Source organism: Neodiprion lecontei, chromosome 2 (assembly GCF_021901455.1).
Source record: "Neodiprion lecontei isolate iyNeoLeco1 chromosome 2, iyNeoLeco1.1, whole genome shotgun sequence".
NCBI lineage: Eukaryota > Metazoa > Arthropoda > Insecta > Hymenoptera > Diprionidae > Neodiprion > Neodiprion lecontei.
Genome location: NC_060261.1, coordinates 22,957,634 through 22,978,071, shown reverse-complemented (window position 1 = coordinate 22,978,071; position 20,438 = coordinate 22,957,634). Strand labels below are relative to the sequence as shown.

Below are 20,438 nucleotides of genomic sequence, written 5' to 3'. Positions count from 1 at the left end.
GTGGATCGATCGACCAGTGGCTAGCGTTACGTCTTGCGAGTTTCTGCGCCTCGTATTTCAAGTTCAGACTGTTTTACTAGTTGTGCTTACTTTTTTTTATCTCTTCATCAAAGTATGCTTCACGAATGTTCCTTAGTATATTGATGAATAAAAGGGCGCTATATTTGAATTACAATTTATCATTCCAAAGCAATTGTCCGCTTTTCCGAAATATGGTACATGATATTGGGTTTGAAAATAGTTGGAAATAGGAAATGTACAATAACGAGTAGTGTTTGAAATAGGAGAATGCTTCGGATGGCTCGGTTAACGGACCAAAATGTGTCTGTGAGAGTAAAGGATATATTGTAAAGAGAAGTATAACAACTGACATAAGATAAGGCAATTAATGAAATTGGAAGAGTAAGAGTGGTGTTATCACGCAGCGTTAGTAGGTCGGTATTGGAAGAATCTGTGAAGTAAAGAAATAGTATTAGTTCGTTGTTGGTCGAGGAGGTTCGTCTAGGAATGTAGACACAAGTTGGTTATTTTTCAATGTAATTAGAAAATATCCAGGCTGTAAGAAAACAGTACACATAATGTGTTTTATGAATATAATCGAACGAGTCGACTAGAGAAAAGAGCGCGAGATAGGCGCTGCGGACAAGATTGCACCATTCTTGTACAGTGTATGGATTAAATTCTCTCAAGAAGGTTGCGCGAACAAGGTGCCTGAAAGGATCTCAAGAAGGTTGCACGAACTAGGTGCCTTGAATGAGTGCACGGACTAGGTGCTTGAAAGGATCTCAGGAAGGTTGCACGAACTAGGTGCTTTGCACTGGCTGTGCACCCAAACAAACCAATGCACAAACTCGGTGCGGTAAAGTGACAGAGCGTATTCAGTATCAACCTGCAATTCACCCAAGGTATTGGTGTTTGAAAATCACAGCGCTGAGCAAGCTCGGCTGTGGTCAGACTACAACTGGCCGCCTCTCTGCGGTGGCGCTTATATGTGGGGTAGTTGGTCGTATCATGGAGCGCTCAGTAGTCTTTCGGTGACGTCACAATTCTGTAACGACAGACAGATTACACAGCTCTACAAAATAAATACTTTTTTTTGTTGCTCTGATTTTTTCTGTGAATCCTGGTGTTTGAGAACGTAAAACTTACGAATATAATTATGATTATATTAGATTGGCTCTGGTTTTTATGTTATTGTAGTATTGTATTCGAGATGACTCAATGTTTAAAGGCGAATTTCTCTTAAACGGTTAAAGTTCTATATCAGTAGTTTTTTATAGAGCGTGAAATTTCCTATAAGAATCTGTTAATACAGATAGTTTATTAGATGTACGTTTAGATGGTTTATATGTCAGACGTTTATGAGATATATTTTTTCCTAAATTTTTTTACCTGTTATTTAAATGGAAAATGGAAAAAAATCAATATTAAAAGCTCGTATTTGGCTGAGATATTCTATATAAGATGCTCTACCGAAAGTTTGATGCGTGTTTGAGAGAAATTTTTTAATTTTTTTTTTTCGGAACACCCCAATACCCCCCCTTTCGAAGAAACTTGTTGTGCCCTCTTTTTCATGGCGAGAACAACAAAGTATTATATTTCTTGTATTTTTTATACTTTTGCCCGAATAAAGTAAGCATAACTAAGGTTATTGATAATATTTTTTTGATAAACTTTAGATATTGAAAAAAAGAAATCGAATTTTTCACCTAAACATTGCTTTTTTGAGTCATATATGAAAATGTCGATAAAATAAATAACTAAAGCCAATTTCGAAAAACTACACTTACTCCTAAGGTCGTTGACATCGAATCTTTCTAAGACGACTCAAATATCAAGAGCAACAAAACCACTGTAGACCAGTGTTATCTGTTCCCTTGCCGGATTATACTCTTAGGTGCTCATTCAATCATTGTAGGCGAAAGTGAATCCGATAGCGTAAATTTATTGATACAGAAAATTATTAGTTTAATCGTAACAAAAAAAAATATGTAATTGTAAGGTTACTCAAACAAGTAGCTTGGTTTGTGTTTATTGTAACATTATTACAATCCAAAAGGATCCGGTGCATTCCTCCGGGAGATACCTGTCATAAAAACAAACAAACAAATGTCGGTGGTTTATTTGCTCTTTTTATACCCAAATCTTGTTATTTGCAGTATATGAATGAATCGTCCCTAATTTGTCATGATATCAGCGTATTCATGTACATTTTAACAAATTAATTATAAATAGAATTAAAAGACAAGCAATGTTTTTGTTTGATAGCTAAGCGAAGACCTACAAAGTGGAATATTCTTGTTCGGAATGAGCAACAGCCTTGTCAATCCATTGATCTACGGAGCTTTCCATCTCTGGCCACAAAGAAGACGGCGTCAAGGCAGTAACTACAGGTCAGATGGCGAATGCCCCCTTGTACTATTTATCTCAATTGTGTGTTTGCGCAGTAATTGTATGTGTACACGGTATATATTTTTGTCACTGCACAAACACGCCTAACTTAAACGGTTGGGAATTTAAATGAGCAGCGTGCCAAATATCCTTACTTCCTTCCTTTTGTTAGAAGACTGTATACAATAGTAAACAAATAGCAAAACAGCTTAGAAAGTGATTAACTGGGAATTTAACAGCAAGAAGAAAACTTTGTTTAACACTTTATCACGTACCTCTTTGTTCATCAGTGGACCGAATAGAGATGTAAGGCTGATCACGCTAGTCGACCGAGCAAGGCAAAGATATTTGCAATGCTCACCTGGCGTCTGAGAATGGGGAAAATCAAACAAAACAGAATTTAAAAATTCGAAGACAGCTCTGCCCGTTTCCCTATAGCAGTTAAAAGTAGTAATATTCGCGTTAGAAAAGTAGGATTGTTTAAATCTATACTTTTCGTCACATATGGTGATTTAGGAAAAGTATTGGTTTCGGTCGAGAATAAACTTCTCTTAATTTCAATGAATCTTCACTTTTCCAGATCTCTAATATCCGGAAAATAGCTTTTTACAATATCATCTGTCTGTCAGTCTGTCTGTCTGTCCTAACAAACTCCCACGATGAACTCAGGAACGGCTAACTGAAAGAATTCGAAATTTACACGACTTTGCATTCAAATGATAATCATAAAAAATTGCCGTATCCCATTTTGTCGAACGTATGCTTTTATTGAAAACAGTGGTTAGTCTAGAAATTCTAAACACTCCGACACGGTTTATGTGACGTTGATAAAAAGTGTTATACAAAGGCCATAGTGGGATAAGCAGAGTAGAAATAACTTTTGCGAATATCGAAATGATATCTTATTCGTAAGTAGGTACTATCAAACTACTAAGATCCTTTGAGTAACAGACTTCAATGTATATTGGTTTTTGTTAAAAATAAGGTAAACTAAAAGATATAAAACAAATTTTACCCTAGGACTGACTTCACCGATTTGTCCAAAAAACGAATATGTTATTGCGAGAGTTAAGAGTTTTCACAGAAACAATGGATAAATTTTCTGTTCAATAAATTCATGATGAAAGAAAATTATTATCCCTCAAAGTTCCGTTTTTACTGTGATACTTTTCCAGCAAAATTATAAAACCATTATTTTTACATTCTTCATAGATTCCTGAATAACTCGTATTTTCTCAGAATTTTCATAACGGTACATGGTAATTAAAAAAGAAACGCCTTTTTCCTATCAGAAATCTGAATTATTAAACGAGCTTTAGCCGTACTATTACATCATAAACAAAAAAATTAAATAATACACTTACTTAAGAAGTTGTAAAAAACTTTTATTATAATCGTTTTTTTTTTACAACAATTCACTTACATAAGAAATTGTGAAATTTATTACTCAGAACTTTTAATGTGAGTCAATTATTTCAGTACATTATTTATAAAGAAATAAAAGTAGAATGTGTAATAATACGGCTCAAACTTGTTTAAAGGCTGACCCCATACCATGTGGTTGTAAGAAATTCTTTGTTTTTTCCCACTTTAAAAGGTAGTTTGAACGGATAAGATCAATATGCTGTTACGTCCCAGCCGATAATTACGGCTATACCCTTTCTGTACCGTAACTTATAGACGTGTAATTGCCATAAGAGAGCACACATGCTCATACCATAGCCTTTAAGATGCATATCGATCTAGATTCAGTTACCATCTTGGTGTGGAATTGTCTCGCACCGACAATTTGCATACAACATACCATCCGTTCTTTCGCAAGCGAGCTTACATTCATATAATGTCATGCAGTATATGAGATATTCCATGCCAACTGAGAGGACATTTTCCCTGACCCACGCCGATTTTCTTCATTATTTTTTATATGATTTTACAACCTAAAAAAAGCACTCGCCATTTTTTTCAGATTTTTCGTTCCAACCATTCTTTTTTAAAAAATGTTACAAACCCTTTTATGGTCCTAAAAAAAATACGCCATTTTTTATTTTTTTACAAAAATTCACATAATTTCTGGGTCCCAAAACAAACATTTTGAGCAATAATTCAGAGTGGAGAATTGATTTTTTAAATATTTTTTTAGGGGAATAATTTTTCTTATTTTGTATGTACTATCTGACAATAATTCCTAACGGCTCGGCATTTTCCAAACTAATGGATTTTTTCGATTCAACAATTATTTATAATCGAAATAGTTAGAATGCTCAATTTTTCTTTTAATTTTTCTGGAATCGGCTTGGACGATAAACGTCGAACCATTTTCAGTACATTCTTACCGTTTTTGACGTAGTTATGAAGTATTTCATGAAATATCGTACTATTTTGCTATGGTCGCCCATGTATACGAGTACGATTTCAATAATTAATTGCAGGACAACCATGCAGACGATCGACTTGAAATTTTTCACAGATGCGTGATTCCTATGGACGTATATTCCTGAAAAATTTTAACTCATTCTTATCATTTCGACAAGGCGAGCCAACCTCCTTAAGACGATTATCGTCCAAGCTGATTCCAGAAAAATTAAAAGAAAAATTGAGCATTCTAACTATTTCGATTATAAATAATTGTTAAATCGAAAAAATCCATTAGTTTGGCAAATGCCAAGCCGTTTATTAGACAGTACAGACAAAATAAGAAAAATTACTCCCCTAAAAAAATATTTAAAAAATAGAAAAAATCAATTCTCAACTCTGAACTATAGCTCAAAATGTTTACTTTGGGACCCAGAAATTATGTGAATTTTTATAAAAAAATAAAAAATGGCGATTTTTTTAGGACCACAAAAGGCTTTATAAAATTTTTAAAAAAAGATTGGTTGAGAGGAAAAATCTGAAGAAAATGGTGAGTGCTTTTTTGAGGTTGTAAAATCATATAAAAAATAATGAAGCAAATTGGCGGGGTCAGGGAAAATATCCTCTCAGTTGGCATGGAATACCTCATACACATCATTTTCATTTCTTAACTTTATATCTTGAATTTCAACTCACACATAGACCATGTCTACAATCGAAATTCACGGAACTCAGGTTCATAAGCCCTCACTGACCAAACGTAAGTAACATGTAAAAATAAAAGATGAGCAGTTCGCAAAGTATCATTCTCAGAACTCAATAATACACTCTTGCAACCTACTATCTTGTCAGCACTGCACCGATTGGCCTCTTCGAGACAAATCGTTACGCACTGACGTAGCTAAAGACCAATCAGGAGTCTATTTCAGATCTCCCACTATTGAATACCCTTTTCGAACCAGACAGATGCAACAGAGAATCACTTCAGACATCAAAAAAGAACAGGACTAAATTAATTGCAGAACCAATTTAGACTTCAGACTATTCAGAACAGTTCGAAATTAAGAATTTTATAGAATATTCTGAATCAGAGAACACTCATATTCAGAACTTTCGAATTTCAGTACAACTAAATATGTGAATAATAACATTGTGAAAAAAATCTCGAATATCGATTTAAAAAACATCTTATTGTTAATAAGTGTGTATTATAAATTAAAGTGTTGTGTAAAATGAATTATTTCAATCACGCGTAGTGATAGTTGGCACGACCCACAACATAGTTCCAGTCCGAGACAGGCTGCACGAGAAATCGTAATGTACAAATAAAAATAAATAATAAAATATAGAAATGGTAGTTTCATCAGTACGGTTTAAAAGTATCACAATAAATTACAAAAGTTTGAGAGACAATAATTTTTTAACCATAAATTTTGTTGAGTTACAAATCTGTCCATAGTCTCTGTGAAAGTTCTTGACCCACTTAATAGTAAATTAAATTGTCAGTCGAATCGCTCAAGTCAATCCTATGGAAAAAATTATTTTATGCTTTTGAGTTTTCTTTTATTTTTCTTGAAAACCAATTGAGAATGAGGTTGATACTTTCAGGATCTCAATATTTAAATAGTATCTACTTATCCACAGAATATAATGAAGATATTCGTGAAAGGCATTTTACCCTTATTATCCCCCTTCACTCTTACTGAAACACGGATAAAGTCAAGCAATAGGAAACAATGTTACGAAAAATGAATAAATCGTGTAACAATAATAATATATGTATGGTACTTGTAGTAATTTAAGGAGGGGGGGTAAGGGTAAGGGTTTCAGCGTAAAAAAAAACACTTTTTTTGTGAATTTTTTTTTAAAGTATGGATTGAACAAATTCAGTCAAACCTTTTGTACATTATTAAGTATACTTTTAACAATATTCTGTAATTTTTTCATGCGGAAATATTGAAAAACAAGCTGGTGAAAGAGCTTGCCCCAGAACGTCTCAGAAAAAAAAACAATTTGTGGTGTTCACTATATCTCGGTCGAAAATTATCTGATATCAAAAAACATTGAAATTTAGTCAAAGTATCATCAAATCCTCCCCCCAACGTTTTTTGATTATTTTGTTTTTTCATTTAAAAATTTTTAGTGGCCATCTAAAGTGTAAACTGCTATTTTCCACGCAAAATTCCGCCATTTTGTGACTGGGAAACCCCCTTAATACGAAAAAAATTTTTTTTGAACTAAACGTTGGGGGAGGTATTTTATATGTAGAAGATGTGTACCAAGTTTGAAATGAATCGGTCAGGTAGTTTTTAAATGGCAGCGAACACGGACTTTGAAAAACTAGTTTTGAGAACAAATCACAAGCGCACGATCGAACGTACAACGACAAACTGACGCCCGTCTCTCGTTTTAAAATATTGTACAGTGTATAGTATCCATACAAATATAAAATATGTCTTTATGGTTTTACTTACCTGTCTTTACTAAATAAAATATTCTCGAAACAGGATAATGGACCAGAATGATAGAAGTGAATAAGCTGTATACCTGCTGTCAGAGCTATAGTGTTAAAAGGCAGGAGACTAATTAGACAATAACTTCAAGAGTTTTGCTCAGGTCGACTTAAAATTTTGGGAATTCTTGAAATGTTTAACAATAAGATAAGACAAAAGAAAATTCGATTTTTCGAAAGTGCAAACCCTTACCCCCCCCCCCTTAATCGGTTTGTAAAGTGATGAAAAATATCGCAACGAAGACTTTTTTATGACTTGTTTCTCTGGACTGGAATTTTCTCGCGCACTTCTGATAATAAATTTTGAGAATGATAGAAGCACAGCAGTAATTAAACAGCCGCACAGCACTAAAAGAAGAGAGGCATACATATTTCTAATAAGAATACCTCAAAAATACTTCATAAAAGTAATGAAATTAGTCTACCAATGCATATGTACATTTATGGACCTCTCCAAATATTATTTCTTCAGCGTCAACAGGATCATTCGCTTTCTTGCCAAGAACCTGAAGATGTAAAAATCTATTCTAACTACCGCATAATAGTATATTGTGTTAAACGTGCGAAAAATGCAAAAGACGAGTCAGATACAATGTTGTAAGTATCGTAATTGAGGAAACTCTCATTGCTAATTACTTTTGTAATGTGTGGTTAAAACAAATTCAATTATACATCACATTTACAATGCGATATTAAAAAAAAAAAAGGTTCCAGACATTAATTTTGTAAGATGCATTTAAGAAAAGAAAATAACCTATTATTATAATAGCATAATTTTTAATGGAAAAAAATTCAATTATTATATTAAATATGTGTTGCCATGTCAGGAAAAGTCTGGTAATTTTAAATCGGTAAAAAAAAAAACACGTAGGCCATAGCCTCTGTAATGACTGTTTGTCTGGCATTCGTTACTGAGATTTAGGATTATTAGGGTGTAAAGAACAAAATTGGCCGAGGGTGAACGTTTGCAAAAATGTAGGGGAACGTGAAATACTGATGAATTCAGAGGATGAGGTGAATCGTGTTGACTAAAAGAACCAGACATTTTCAAGAACAGATTGAGGTAGAGCAAACGGAACTAACGTTTTGCAAACTCCGCCGTATATTGGCACTGTGTTATAAGTCACGAATATTATCATGTCGATAGCTGCAACCGTATTTGATAAAACTGGAGGAAATTGATAAATGAGTTGTGATGATGGTATCTGCTACATAATATCATATGAATTGAAAAATGTCCTCATGACGTCAGAGCCTGATTGTCAGTGCCATTTTATCACCGGATAACCTAAGTTTTTAATTTTAATGGAGGTGAAAAGTAATTTTTGGGGTTTCGAAATAGTCATGTCACATAAATTAATGAAACGCAATCAATAATATACCTGTTCTGATATCCGCACGCGAAAAAACACGGTCGACAGACAGCTGTCAGCCTGGTTGCATTAGTTTGTTTATTTTCCCCCCGAGGACGCATTCTAAAGTGACAATCCCAAAAGGTGTCCAGAAGTATAATGTATGGTTACATATGGTTACACGTACAGCTGTTTACGACAAGACTTTATAGCCAACGCACTCAATTGGATCAAGTGCCTTACTTGAATAAAATCAGTTAACGAATCCTTTCCGGACCACCCCCCCAAATCTACTTTTAATAATTTAAAAAGAATTCCCAAATCTGATCAAATTTTTATCTGGAGTCTAACCCGTGCCTGTGAAAATGAGGATTTCTTCATTAAAATTATTTATTCTCTAAGAGTAATAAAGTTCACAACAATCTATGACTGCGAGGTTTTCGTGGGCACTAGTGCTATCTTAGAAAAAATTCACATCATTATAGGTGTTACGAACGGCCCCTTTGAAATACGCGACACGCGCTAAACTGGATGAGTCAGGGAGTGCATTAACACCGAAAAAGTGGCGCAATGGCTACTCTGCAGAATAACGCCCCATCACCGATGAAACCGAGCCGTAATTTGTAATCCATCGACACCTTCGAGTCAGTCGAAATTGAGGAGCTTAAGATCAACGAGATCTCAGCCTGGAGATGAGTGAGTAGTACACCCCATCGATCGAACCGGCCACTGGAAAGGACCTTCCATCACGCATAAAGGCAACGTGGAGACTCAGGATTACTTAACGGCACGGCTCGGCGAATCGGTGGTGTGTCCTAAGAGTCACCCTCGCGCTACCCAATGTGGCCCACTCCTCGACTCACCTTCCCTAAACCGTAACGTAACACTTAGTTGTCCTAAATCTCTGTTATTTGTAATAGTTCAATTGGTTACCCTAGTTGTTCTAAGTCTCTCTGTCGTTTGTAATAGTTTAATTGATTACTCTAGTTGTTCTAAATCTCTTTGTTATTTGTAATAGTACATATACTTGATTTATTTCATTGGACAAAATATAAACCATTGTGGACAATTCGAGTCTCATCCATTCGTCTTGTCCATACCACTGAGATCCTGTCACCTAGAATAGCATGCTTTCATCACAGCAGGTGTGTTTACACTTTATACCACCGAAACCTAAATTAATCTATTTCTAACCGCTCGGGAATAGATTATTTATATATTCTTTGAGGTCACGCTAGACGAGATCCGTGAGATCATCGTCTGCACATGACACAGGGAATCTAGACAAATTGTACTTCTAAATGGAAAAAAGTCAGATTTTGAGTGCACGCAACTCGTCGAGATTGCATGGTGTGATGATATGAGTTTTTTTCCAGATAGTAGCAGTAATGCCCACTAAAACCTCGCAGTTAAAAATTGTTTTGAACATTATCACTTTTACAATAAAATATATGCTGTGAATGTGTCCGATACACGTGTATTTCAAATGGGGAAATCCACCCTCTTACAGGCACGGGTTAAAGTTAAGATAGAAATATGAAAAAATTAGGGAATTGTTTTTGAATTTACTAAGTTGATTTAGGGGGCGGCTCGGAAAAAAAATCGTCAACACTCTGAATAAGGAAGAGTCTGAGTGTAATTGTATAAGTCGAAAATTTTATTTTTTTCATCGAATGATACTTTTCCCTTCTCCCTAATTTTGGCACAAATGTTACATATTGGTTGTAAGTGAAATTTTCATTCATCTAGCTTTGTGTTCCCAATAGAAAGAATGATTGCATGGGGCGCAACTTTGAAATGCACTCCATACTCATCATCCTTCTGAAAAATTGCAACGTGAAATTCAGTTGATATTTCTATTGAAGACAATTTCTCAACCAATTAGTATTATAAGTATCAATCGATCGGTTGAAAGTTCCCTACGATTATTTTTGACCCAAGATTATCTTTAAAAAATGTATATTTTTCTTGCAATGGAACTCAAATCGCAAACCTACGCTACGTGAGCATAAAAAAAAATGTATAGTCGAAAGATCTATATTTTGTTCGATTTTTATTCACAGGGATGGGTCAACGGGTCAACACCGAACGACGTCAACGAACGCGAGCATGATGCTGGCGCAGAGAGGTAGCAGTGTACGTTTAGTGCGTCAACCAACCAAAAATTCAAACCTTGCCTTGAACCTAGACCGTAGTAATTCCCAACGCTCTGACAAGACGCTGCTCGTTCATCTTCTGCAGGACGAATCGCGGAACAACAACGAAACATCAATCAATGACCGACAGGCTCGCGTTGTCTTGCGGTATAGCGGAACTGAAAACGGTAACGGGGTGCATTTCGATACCAAACTTGGGGATCACCAAGTCTGACTTGAAAAGTCTGTGAGATATTCAACCGCACTATTCATGTCAGTCCTCGGAATATTATCATTTTCCTCGTCGCAGTTATTTAATCCAGACGAATGTGAGTAACATTGCGTCAATTTGATATTCTGTACGATTGTACGATTCTATAAGCTTGAAACACGTTATAAATAACACTGGTCAGTAGTGGTTTTGTTGCCCTTGATATTTGAGTAGCATTAGTAAGATTTGATGACACCGACCCTAGGAGTATGCGTAGTTTTTCCGAAATTGGATCTAGTTATTTATTTTATCGACATTTTCACATACGTTATCATACATATGACAAAAATCATTGTAGGTGTAAACTGCAAACGAGCGTTCATACTTTGGCACATAAAACCTGCTTGAAATTGAATAATTCAAATGAAGTGATGCTAATTCACAAAGTGGTAATTGTTACAGTACCGCGGCGATAAATAATTATTTGAAAAATACTTTGGCTTACATAGTTTAAATAGTAGTAAATGAATTTCGACGTTAATAATTAAGTATTTAATTAGTAAGAAATTTACAGTGATCAATATCATACCACGCCTAGAATTTTTTGGTCTCTTCATTTCTGAGGTTAAAAACATAGGGTCCCATGCAAAAAAATCGGCTTGACCTCGAGATGACCTTGAAGGTAATTGTCAAGGTCAAATCGATGGTCACGGTCGGATAGTCAAAGAAAAATTATACAACCTCAGTACCCATCATTTTTGCTACTACTTGACGTTTCGAAGTTATTCCGCTATCCCGGAACTTTTTAGACATCTCATATGGGTACGTCATATTGACAATGAAACGGAAATTTATTTTCTAATTTTTATTTGAACGGACCAGAGATTTCCTTTGAATACTTGTACGTACAAAGGTATGTATTGATACGATTTATTTCATGGACTGATGGATCGTACTACGGCTTACGCTATGAATGAGGAATTGATCATTGCCACAGATTTGTTTGCAAGGCAAGAATTGTCCAAACAGTATTTCTTTGCATAAAAGTAGTTTCGTTGCCAACTCACGTAGTTCTTTTACCGAGAAAACTACAAAGTATAAAATAGTCTCAGCCAACAAAAAAAGAATAATAAAATGAAAACAACACCCAAGGTTTCTACTTATAGGTAGACTTCTTGATATTCAAGAGAAATAAACTGTGACGCTTGAGTTGACATGAGGAAAATATGTGATTAAATGTACTGAGTTTAATGAGTAAGATCTTTTGAGATGATAAAAAAAACCTTCATTTCATTATTTTATTACAGTACGGTATTGCATAACGTTATAATCGAACGATTACGGATATTGTAATACAAAGCATTTCGTGTTCAAGAATAATTATTGATTCATCTTCATACATCGACGCATCTGTCAGCCTGGCTATATTCAAATATCACGCTAATCATTATAGCAGCATAAAAAGTTTTGAGTTATTTCGATTATGTGAATACCCGTAGCATATGAGTTTAATCAACGACAGGTTTATACGGTCTTTCCGCAGGCATGTTATACCATACGTGTTTTTACAAGTTGCAAATTACACTCGTAAGCTCGTAAGTTCTTTACTGCTGCTATTTTATAGCTCTCGACACGCATAGGTGACGTATTGGAGTCGTGTCATCACTTTTCAAATCTTGCTTACCTCACTTTACTCCACCGTATATTGCCTTATTCACCTAAATTGGAGAGTAAAAAAAAAACAATAAATAAATAAATCTCTGCCGTGGAAAATATCATTTGGGTTTCAAATTTGAACGAATTAAACAAGTTCCAATCAATTAATACCGGCATAAAAGCAGCTCTCATTATTTGTATAATTCAGGAGAAGAAATTCCAGAAGAAGAATCTTGATGATACTTATTGTATGTGAAACATAGCAGTTCATATGTTGAAGGTATAAAAAAATGTAATAAAATCATCTGGTGACTCTAACTCCCTAAAGGTTGCACGGATATAGGTATATTATATTAATATATGCGTGTAATTCCAAAACTTACAAACAGATACCTACCGATATCCACTACTAGAAGTGTAGCATACATAAAAGTTAACTAAAATGTCAAAGTGGGAAGGAAAGTATGGCTATCGCGGAATAGGGTGAATTTTCACAACACGCTCTTTCCGTTTCCGCACATGAAATAATAACACAATTTCTATTCGATTCTCGGCTTTATTCGATTCTGCAGGCCTAAAATGTATTTTTAAAGATCTGAAATGATTTCCAACCTGCGCATAACAGGATGTTGCAGCGGAAACATCGAAAATTGATCGTTAGAAGTTTCCAACAACTGCTTGAAGGATTTGTACTCCTAGGAAAATCTTGAACAAAACCCATTATTTCATATTCAGGACTTTTTTGGTATATATTCCTGGAACAAACTGTCTCAGGGACCAAAAATCCTTCTAGACCTCCAGTTAATTGATTTCGAATAATTTTTCAACTTTGCTCACCGGTTATCTTCACAGAGAGTTTAATGTTTGCACATTGGAATCTCCTTGAAAAATACACATCAAATTACACAGGTGTGTAATGAAAAAGGTTTCTGAATACTTGTACATAATGCGTATAGATTCTGGTCTGCTGATTCCGAACATCAGCTTTGTTTTTACATATCACGTCATGATTTTTTGCTATTCATATATACATGGAGGGACACTTTTCACAGAATAACTCTTTTAAAATAAATATTTTTATCAGTTTCGAAGGAGTAATCTAGTAAATTCATGTTTATTTCGTTGGTATGAAGATACAGATTTTGAGAATGTCATGGCAAGCTCAGAAAAATATGCCTGGAATTCCTTAAAAACGAAAGTTTCTAAATTTTTAGGCAACGTTAAAGGTCCTAATTACAAAAATATTATACGCATTTTTCATCTGAATCTTACTTTTTTAAGTCAAAATATGTTACGTTCTGGGAAGAACGTCACTAGAAATCTTTGATTTACTGCGTGATTTTCGGGTTAAACTGGATTCACAAACCTTGTGATGTCCAAGTTCACGAACTTCGATGATCATCTCGTATAGATTACTCGTTCAGGTTACCTCAATCTGGAATTATATTGTGGGTCGTGCCAACTATCACTATACGTAGTTGAAATAATTATTCGTACATAACACTTTAATTGAAATACACATTTATTAACAATAAGATGTTTTTGTAATCTAGTTGGAGATTTGGTTTCACAATGATGTCGCTCACTTATTTAGTTATACTGAAGTTTGGAAATGATTTAGAATGATCTGTATGATTTAAAACTTAAATTAGTTCTGCTTTCATTGATGTTAAATTTAGTTCTGTGTTCTTCGATGTGCAATTTAGTTCTGTGTTGTTCAAAATCTAATTTGGTTCTGAACTATTATTCTCTGTTGCATTAGTTTCGTTTGAAAAATGGGAGTCTTAGAAAGATTTCTGATTGGTTTTTAGCTACGTCAGTGTAGGACGATTGCTCTTAGAGAGGCTAATCGGTGCAGTGCTGACAAGATAGTTACTTGCAAGAATGCAATTTTGAGTTCTAAGAGTAATACATTGTGAAATGCTTATATTTTTTTTCGCACGTTCTTTACGTTCGGTCAGTGAGGTTTATAAACCTGAGTTTTATGAATTTCGATTATAGACCATGCGGTCTATATGTGTGGGTTGAAATTGACTATGTAAGATTCAGTAATGATAATTATCATACATATATCGCATACCATTCAACGGATGTAAGTTTGGTTGTGAAATAACGGATAGTATGTTTTACGCAGTGATGGTAACTGTAAGGTAAGTTATGGTACAGAGAGGGGAACACCGTAATTCTCGACTGGGATGTAACACATATGTAAAAATGTCAATAACATAAATAACTAGACTTCACGGCACACGAAATCAAAAACAATTTCGAATACAGGTGATGAAAGAAATTAATGACCCTGTAGTCAGGACGGTTAGGTGGTCTATACCAGTTGAGTAAGTCTCCGGCAAAGCATCTTTAGATACTAGGTTCGATTCCTGGCTCCGCCGTTAATTTCTCAACTCACCTGAAAATATTCGAAATTGCACTCTCTCTATAAATAACTAGAGCCAATTTCGAAAAACTACGCGTACTCTCAGGGTTTTCGACATCAAGTCTTAGTAAGACTATTCAAATATCAATGGCAACAAAACCACTGTTGACCAGTTCAACCAAAACTTTAAATACAGGTAGTTTTATTTCATTCAACCTGTGGCTTGCACCTATTTTTTATTTAACCACAGTTTCAGCCAAATCTGATGAACCTATGAATCTGTTAGGACAATAATTTTTTTTTTACTTCAGACGTCCAAAAACTAAGTGTTATTTTGTACTGTATTGAATCCCATTTTCACTTTGCTCTGTTTTTGCTAACATAATATGTAAGATATTCGATGTAGATTTACAATTTGAAAAATATAGACTCTTGCATTTATCTTATTGTCTAATTAAACGAAATAAAACAGTAATAAACTATATAATTCTAGATTAATTATTCGTAAGATGTAATATAGCTGTATGGTAGAATATAGCATATCTATAAGTAATTTTTTGATGATAACGAAGATCAATAGGAAAATCTGTTTGTTGACTGGAACGAAACATGTTAAATAAATCTGAAACACTTTAGTTGATCTGATGAATTCCTGCTTCACTGTCGGAGAAAATTTAAAATCACGTGATTTTTTAGTTAATAGCGTTGAATTATAAATAAATGAGTTGAAAATGTAATTTACCTACAATGTATCCGTATTATATGAGTAGAAACTAACAAAACTGTACTGTGGACTCTCCTAAGCTATACTCTGTTTATATGTATATATATATCGTATACCGGGTGCCCCATTTTAAATAATACAGCTGAATATCTTGAGAAGCAATGGTCATAGGAAATAACGTTTCGTCTGAAAGTTGTCGGGTACCGAGGGGGACAGATGCTGGTAATATTCGTTTTCCTGTAAGTGGAAGCGCCAAGGTAATATGAAGGTCAACTTTGGTTTTATCAATGGAATCATATGTTTTTTATTTTATTTATCCGATTATGCGTTCAAATTTACGTAAAAAAACACTGAAACATGCTAAGATGAATGGTTCCGAAGATTTTCCATTATTTTCAGAAATCTTTTGTACGTTCATGTTTGAGCGCGCGTGTGTATCGGCCGATGCACAATCACCATCATAAAAAGATTTCTTCCTTGGGGGATTTATCAAGAATAAAGTTTTTAGTATAAAGTAGACACTCTTTAACTATATTTTGGTTATGAATATATCAGAGATCATCTTGAAATTTCACAGTTGGTCACCGCCGACTCGTCACCACTCAAGTTCGTTTGTTTCTCGTAGGCTGGCCATCCCTGAAATGATTGCATCGACGACGGCGACGATTATATTTTCAATTTATTTATGGAGCATTCCTGTCAAAACGTCCGGGAATGATAATTTGAATATTTGATTCCATATGAATTTTTATGGGTGATCACACCCAATGTGATAAGCTTTCGCAACATTTTTCAATTTTTTTTTGTTCATATGTTCTTGGAATACGAATTTTCAACTTTAATTTTTGTATCTACAACTTCTTGAAAAATTGACATAATAAAGTGTTATTTTTTTCTTGAAAATTTTTGTTTATAAATATACTTTATGAAAAAAACAATACAAAAACGTGATTATCATCAATCGCGGTACAATTTGTTCATTTCAAACTCAAACTTGACGATTTCGAGACATTGGAAGTAGTATAACAAGACCGGTTCTGGATAAAAACACCTTCTTTACCGACCAGGCCGCCCATCCGCCGACCAATCTGCCTATAGGTGCATCCCAGACGCAAACCCTTGAAGGTTACCCCCCCCCCCCCCCTCTCGGAAGATAAAACGGGCTCTGCCGACCGCTCGTCGGTGAGAAAATCTCCAAAATGACCATGATCGTTGGTGAAAAATCCTCCAAATGACCATGATCGTCGGTAAAAAATCCTACAAATGACCATGATTGTTGGGAAAAATGCCTGAAATTGCCGTGGTATTACCTCTTGTGGGATGAATTTTGCTCTTTGTCGGTAAAGAAAATCGTGCCATCGAGCGGGATCGATAACTGCATTACCGAGCACACTCCGTGAACCCTCAGGCGTTCGAGCGGACCCGGTGGGTCCTCGGACGTTCGACCGAGAATCCTGGCATGTGTCAGGTTTTTGAGAGCTTCCAGAAGGTTCGAGAAGATTCTCCGGCGATCGAGAGGTTTCGAGGGCGGAGGTACGACGTTGGGAGGCTCATGCAACGGTCTTGAACGAATCTAGGCTGACAAACAATTCATCCGACGGGTTTCGGGTCGACGTTGAGCGGCATGCGGACGAAGAATTTCGGTGCGACGCGCGACGTTCAATTCTGAAAGATCCGCTCTGGCCTTGAACGAATTTCAGACATACAATTCTCGGAATCGTCCGATGAAAACAATACTCGGAATCGTCCGACGAGTTTAGACTTGACGGCGAGCGGTCTGCGGACAACGGATTGCGGTGCAACGTTGAGTTCGTGAGCCGTGTCAAGAAGCCGCCTCGACCCTGAAAGATTCTTGTAAACTCAGGCTGACAAACTATGCGTTCAACAAGTTTCGACTTGACGGTGAGCGGCCTGCGGACAACGGATTGCACTGCGACGTCGAATTCTGGAAGGTTCTAAAATTTGTATGCGGCTGCTTCGACCCTGAACGAATGTAGGCTGACAAACAATGCGTTCGACAAGTTTCGACTTGACGGCGAGCGGTCCGGGACCGTGAGAAAGAGCTTCTTTGACCCTGAAAGATTCTCGGAAACTTAGAATCTTAGAATAGAAAGAAACTTAGAAGCGTTTCAACTTGACGGCGAGCGGCCTGCCGACAACGGATTGCGGTGCGACGTTGAATTCTGGAAAGTTCTAACGTACAATCGAAGACACATCATTTCGGTAGCTTCTAGAAGTTTTTCAAGGATTCTGTGTGCCTGGTGGGAGGAATACGGCTATAAGAGGCTGAATTTCAGGTCAGAAAGACAGTCTTGCACCTTCAGCTCTCATGAGGAGAACTTCAAACAAAGCAGAACTAAAACAGCGAATCGATCTCTTCTTAAAAAATATTCACGACTTGAAAACCGTTATTAACCAGAAGACAAAACTCAATAAAGTGACAAAAAAGTTCGCAAATCTAAATTTATCAAGAAACACGTAACTGCTAAACATTGAAAAAAAAAATGGATTTCACAAAACTGAACAAAGTTGCAAGCATGAACGAATTTCTACCGACGAAGAAATTAATGGAGCTAGAAATTTTCAAAATCTACAAAGTCACCAACATTTGACGAGTCCAAACGAGGTTTGGACAGCGTGTCGTCACAGATTTGAACGACGAATTCAGCGTATTCTTACCGGCACGGATTATCCGACTGCTGAACGAGGACGAGACCCAATACCAGAAATTGGTGCAGACGCTGGAGGAGGAGCGGTTGCTCTTGCAGTATCTGGGCGGCCAGTACGGTTGAATTGAATTCAAAGATGTGTCGACTCTCGCCTAATTTGTACACCGTACCTGGACAACGTGTGCAGCGTCTCCTTCTTACCAGCATGGACCGCACGACTACTGAACGTGATCAAGAACCAATTTCAAAAACTTGACAACAAAACTTTGGAAGAAGTTTCCAATTATTTAACGTTTCATAACCTTCAAGAAAATTGTATACATTTTTCCACAAAGCTTTAATTTTTTATTTGGTGTACATTAACATGCTACTACATTGGATGCTGTTTACAGCTCTCTGAAACATAGAATAATTATGGACATTTAAGATATGATGTATCACACACAAAAGTATTTATCAAATTTGTTCTAAAAGTTGTGAAATGATATTTTAGAAACGTAAGACATGTATGTATCACAAAAATTTCAAGGTTTTCGTTATTAAAAAGAAAATGAAGGAAAATAAATTTGTTCTAAAAGTTGTGAAATTAAATAAAAATTTTTCTTACATTTTTTGAAACAGAAAATCTCCCTCTTCATCACGTACCAGGCAGGCCGCCACACCTGCCTGATAAACGATCACATCATTTCGCGGGTTATTATCATCCTTACGGTCACCGTTCGCCATATGCACGCTCAATGCCAGCCAGACCGATTGTACGAGAAAATCGGAAGGTACTTCGACGATCCACTCTATAAGTACCCGCACATGTTGAAGAATATTTACGTATTCCATGGTTTTTTGCGTTGCAATTTCTAAAAACAAAGCGTACACGCGTTAAATCATTTCTATTCATTCAAATAAAATCGAAAAATTGTTGCACACTCACGGTAAAAAAATTGTATAAGTGCACTGATTTCAATCACCCACCTTAACAGTTTGCAAGCTCGACTGCTAACGAATTCATCAGACGGACGGAACACCCCACTCTTCGTATAGCTTCTTCATAAGTTTTAGGATCACGATTAAACTGACACCAAATCATAAAGTGGTTGACACTTGTCGGTTACGTTTGCAGGGTATATCCTTCTCACTCTGTCCTACTGCACTGGTGCGTAGGTCTCGAAATCGTGAAACTGACACCGTAAGCAAAGTAAAACATCCCCGTAACGCTCTCGGTGAACGATATCTACTAAGCCCATCACAGTTCCATGTATAACTCTAGCGATTAGTTCACTCTCACAGCTCTCTCTCTCATACATTAGGCGTGCGAAACTTCTTGGCCAAGTTCCAAGAACTGCCTTCCTATCTTCCACGCGCTGCAGATTCGTTCGAGAAATATCTTGCAATTTTTTGCGTTAAAGAATATTGCATACGGCTGTTCACGAATTTTCGACAATGTGTGAGTCACTTCGTTGTTTACCCATAAAAGGAACCGTATCAGCGTAGAGCGGTCATTCTAGAGCAAGCTTTGCAACTCTGTCTTTGCCAAGTGCGTGATCGAAAGAAGAAGAAACAAACATGGATTCCGAAAAGTGTTCAAAATTAATACAAATCATGGAAACGGCGTTCAAGATTTTAACTGAAAAATCGTCACCGGCAGAGTTTGCAAAATGGATTCGATTCGGATCCCAAAATACCAGGCTTTTGAATAAAATCTTACGCAACAACGCCTCAACGATCGGGGAGAAGACAAGAATTTTGACTACAATTGGAATTCTGAAATCGTTGACAGCCAAATTTCAACAATTTCAAAAAGTGGGTGACGAATTACGAAGCCGACGAAGAAGCGATCGAGTACTGTGGGAAGATTTGGAGACAGCTTTCGAGAGCCGAATTCGAACGGGAGCCATTATCAGTCTGCGGCATAAAGATTTGAACAGGTTTTTGGAAGATGCGAAACACCTCGTCGTTGCAAGACTGAAGAAAATGCTACGAAAAGTGGGAAGTTTGAAAGCGAACTGTGTCGTGTGTTGTGAATTTAATATAACGAAAAATGCTGAACTTCTTGAAGAAATGAAAT

At 36.0% G+C, this 20,438-nt stretch overlaps 1 protein-coding gene and 1 long non-coding RNA gene across 2 annotated transcripts in view; one reads left to right on the top strand and one right to left on the bottom strand.

Moving 5' to 3' along the window:
* The window catches only part of LOC107225243 (gonadotropin-releasing hormone receptor), a 193,400-nt gene extending 177,782 nt beyond the window's left edge, over positions 1–15,618 (top strand). Inside the window, exons 4-5 of the mRNA XM_046731065.1 lie at positions 2,269–2,393; positions 10,671–15,618. Coding sequence (XP_046587021.1) covers positions 2,269–2,393; positions 10,671–10,977 — 432 coding nt within the window. The 3' untranslated portion in view covers positions 10,978–15,618. The remainder of the gene's footprint in view (positions 1–2,268; positions 2,394–10,670) is intronic.
* A 3,088-nt stretch (positions 15,619–18,706) lies between these two features.
* Positions 18,707–19,863, bottom strand: LOC124292834. Its single transcript, XR_006902770.1, has 3 exons — positions 19,346–19,863; positions 18,984–19,230; positions 18,707–18,772 (listed from the first exon to the last, which is right to left on the bottom strand). It is a non-coding gene; the product is annotated as an uncharacterized LOC124292834 (long non-coding RNA).
* Positions 19,864–20,438: the final 575 nt, after the last annotated feature.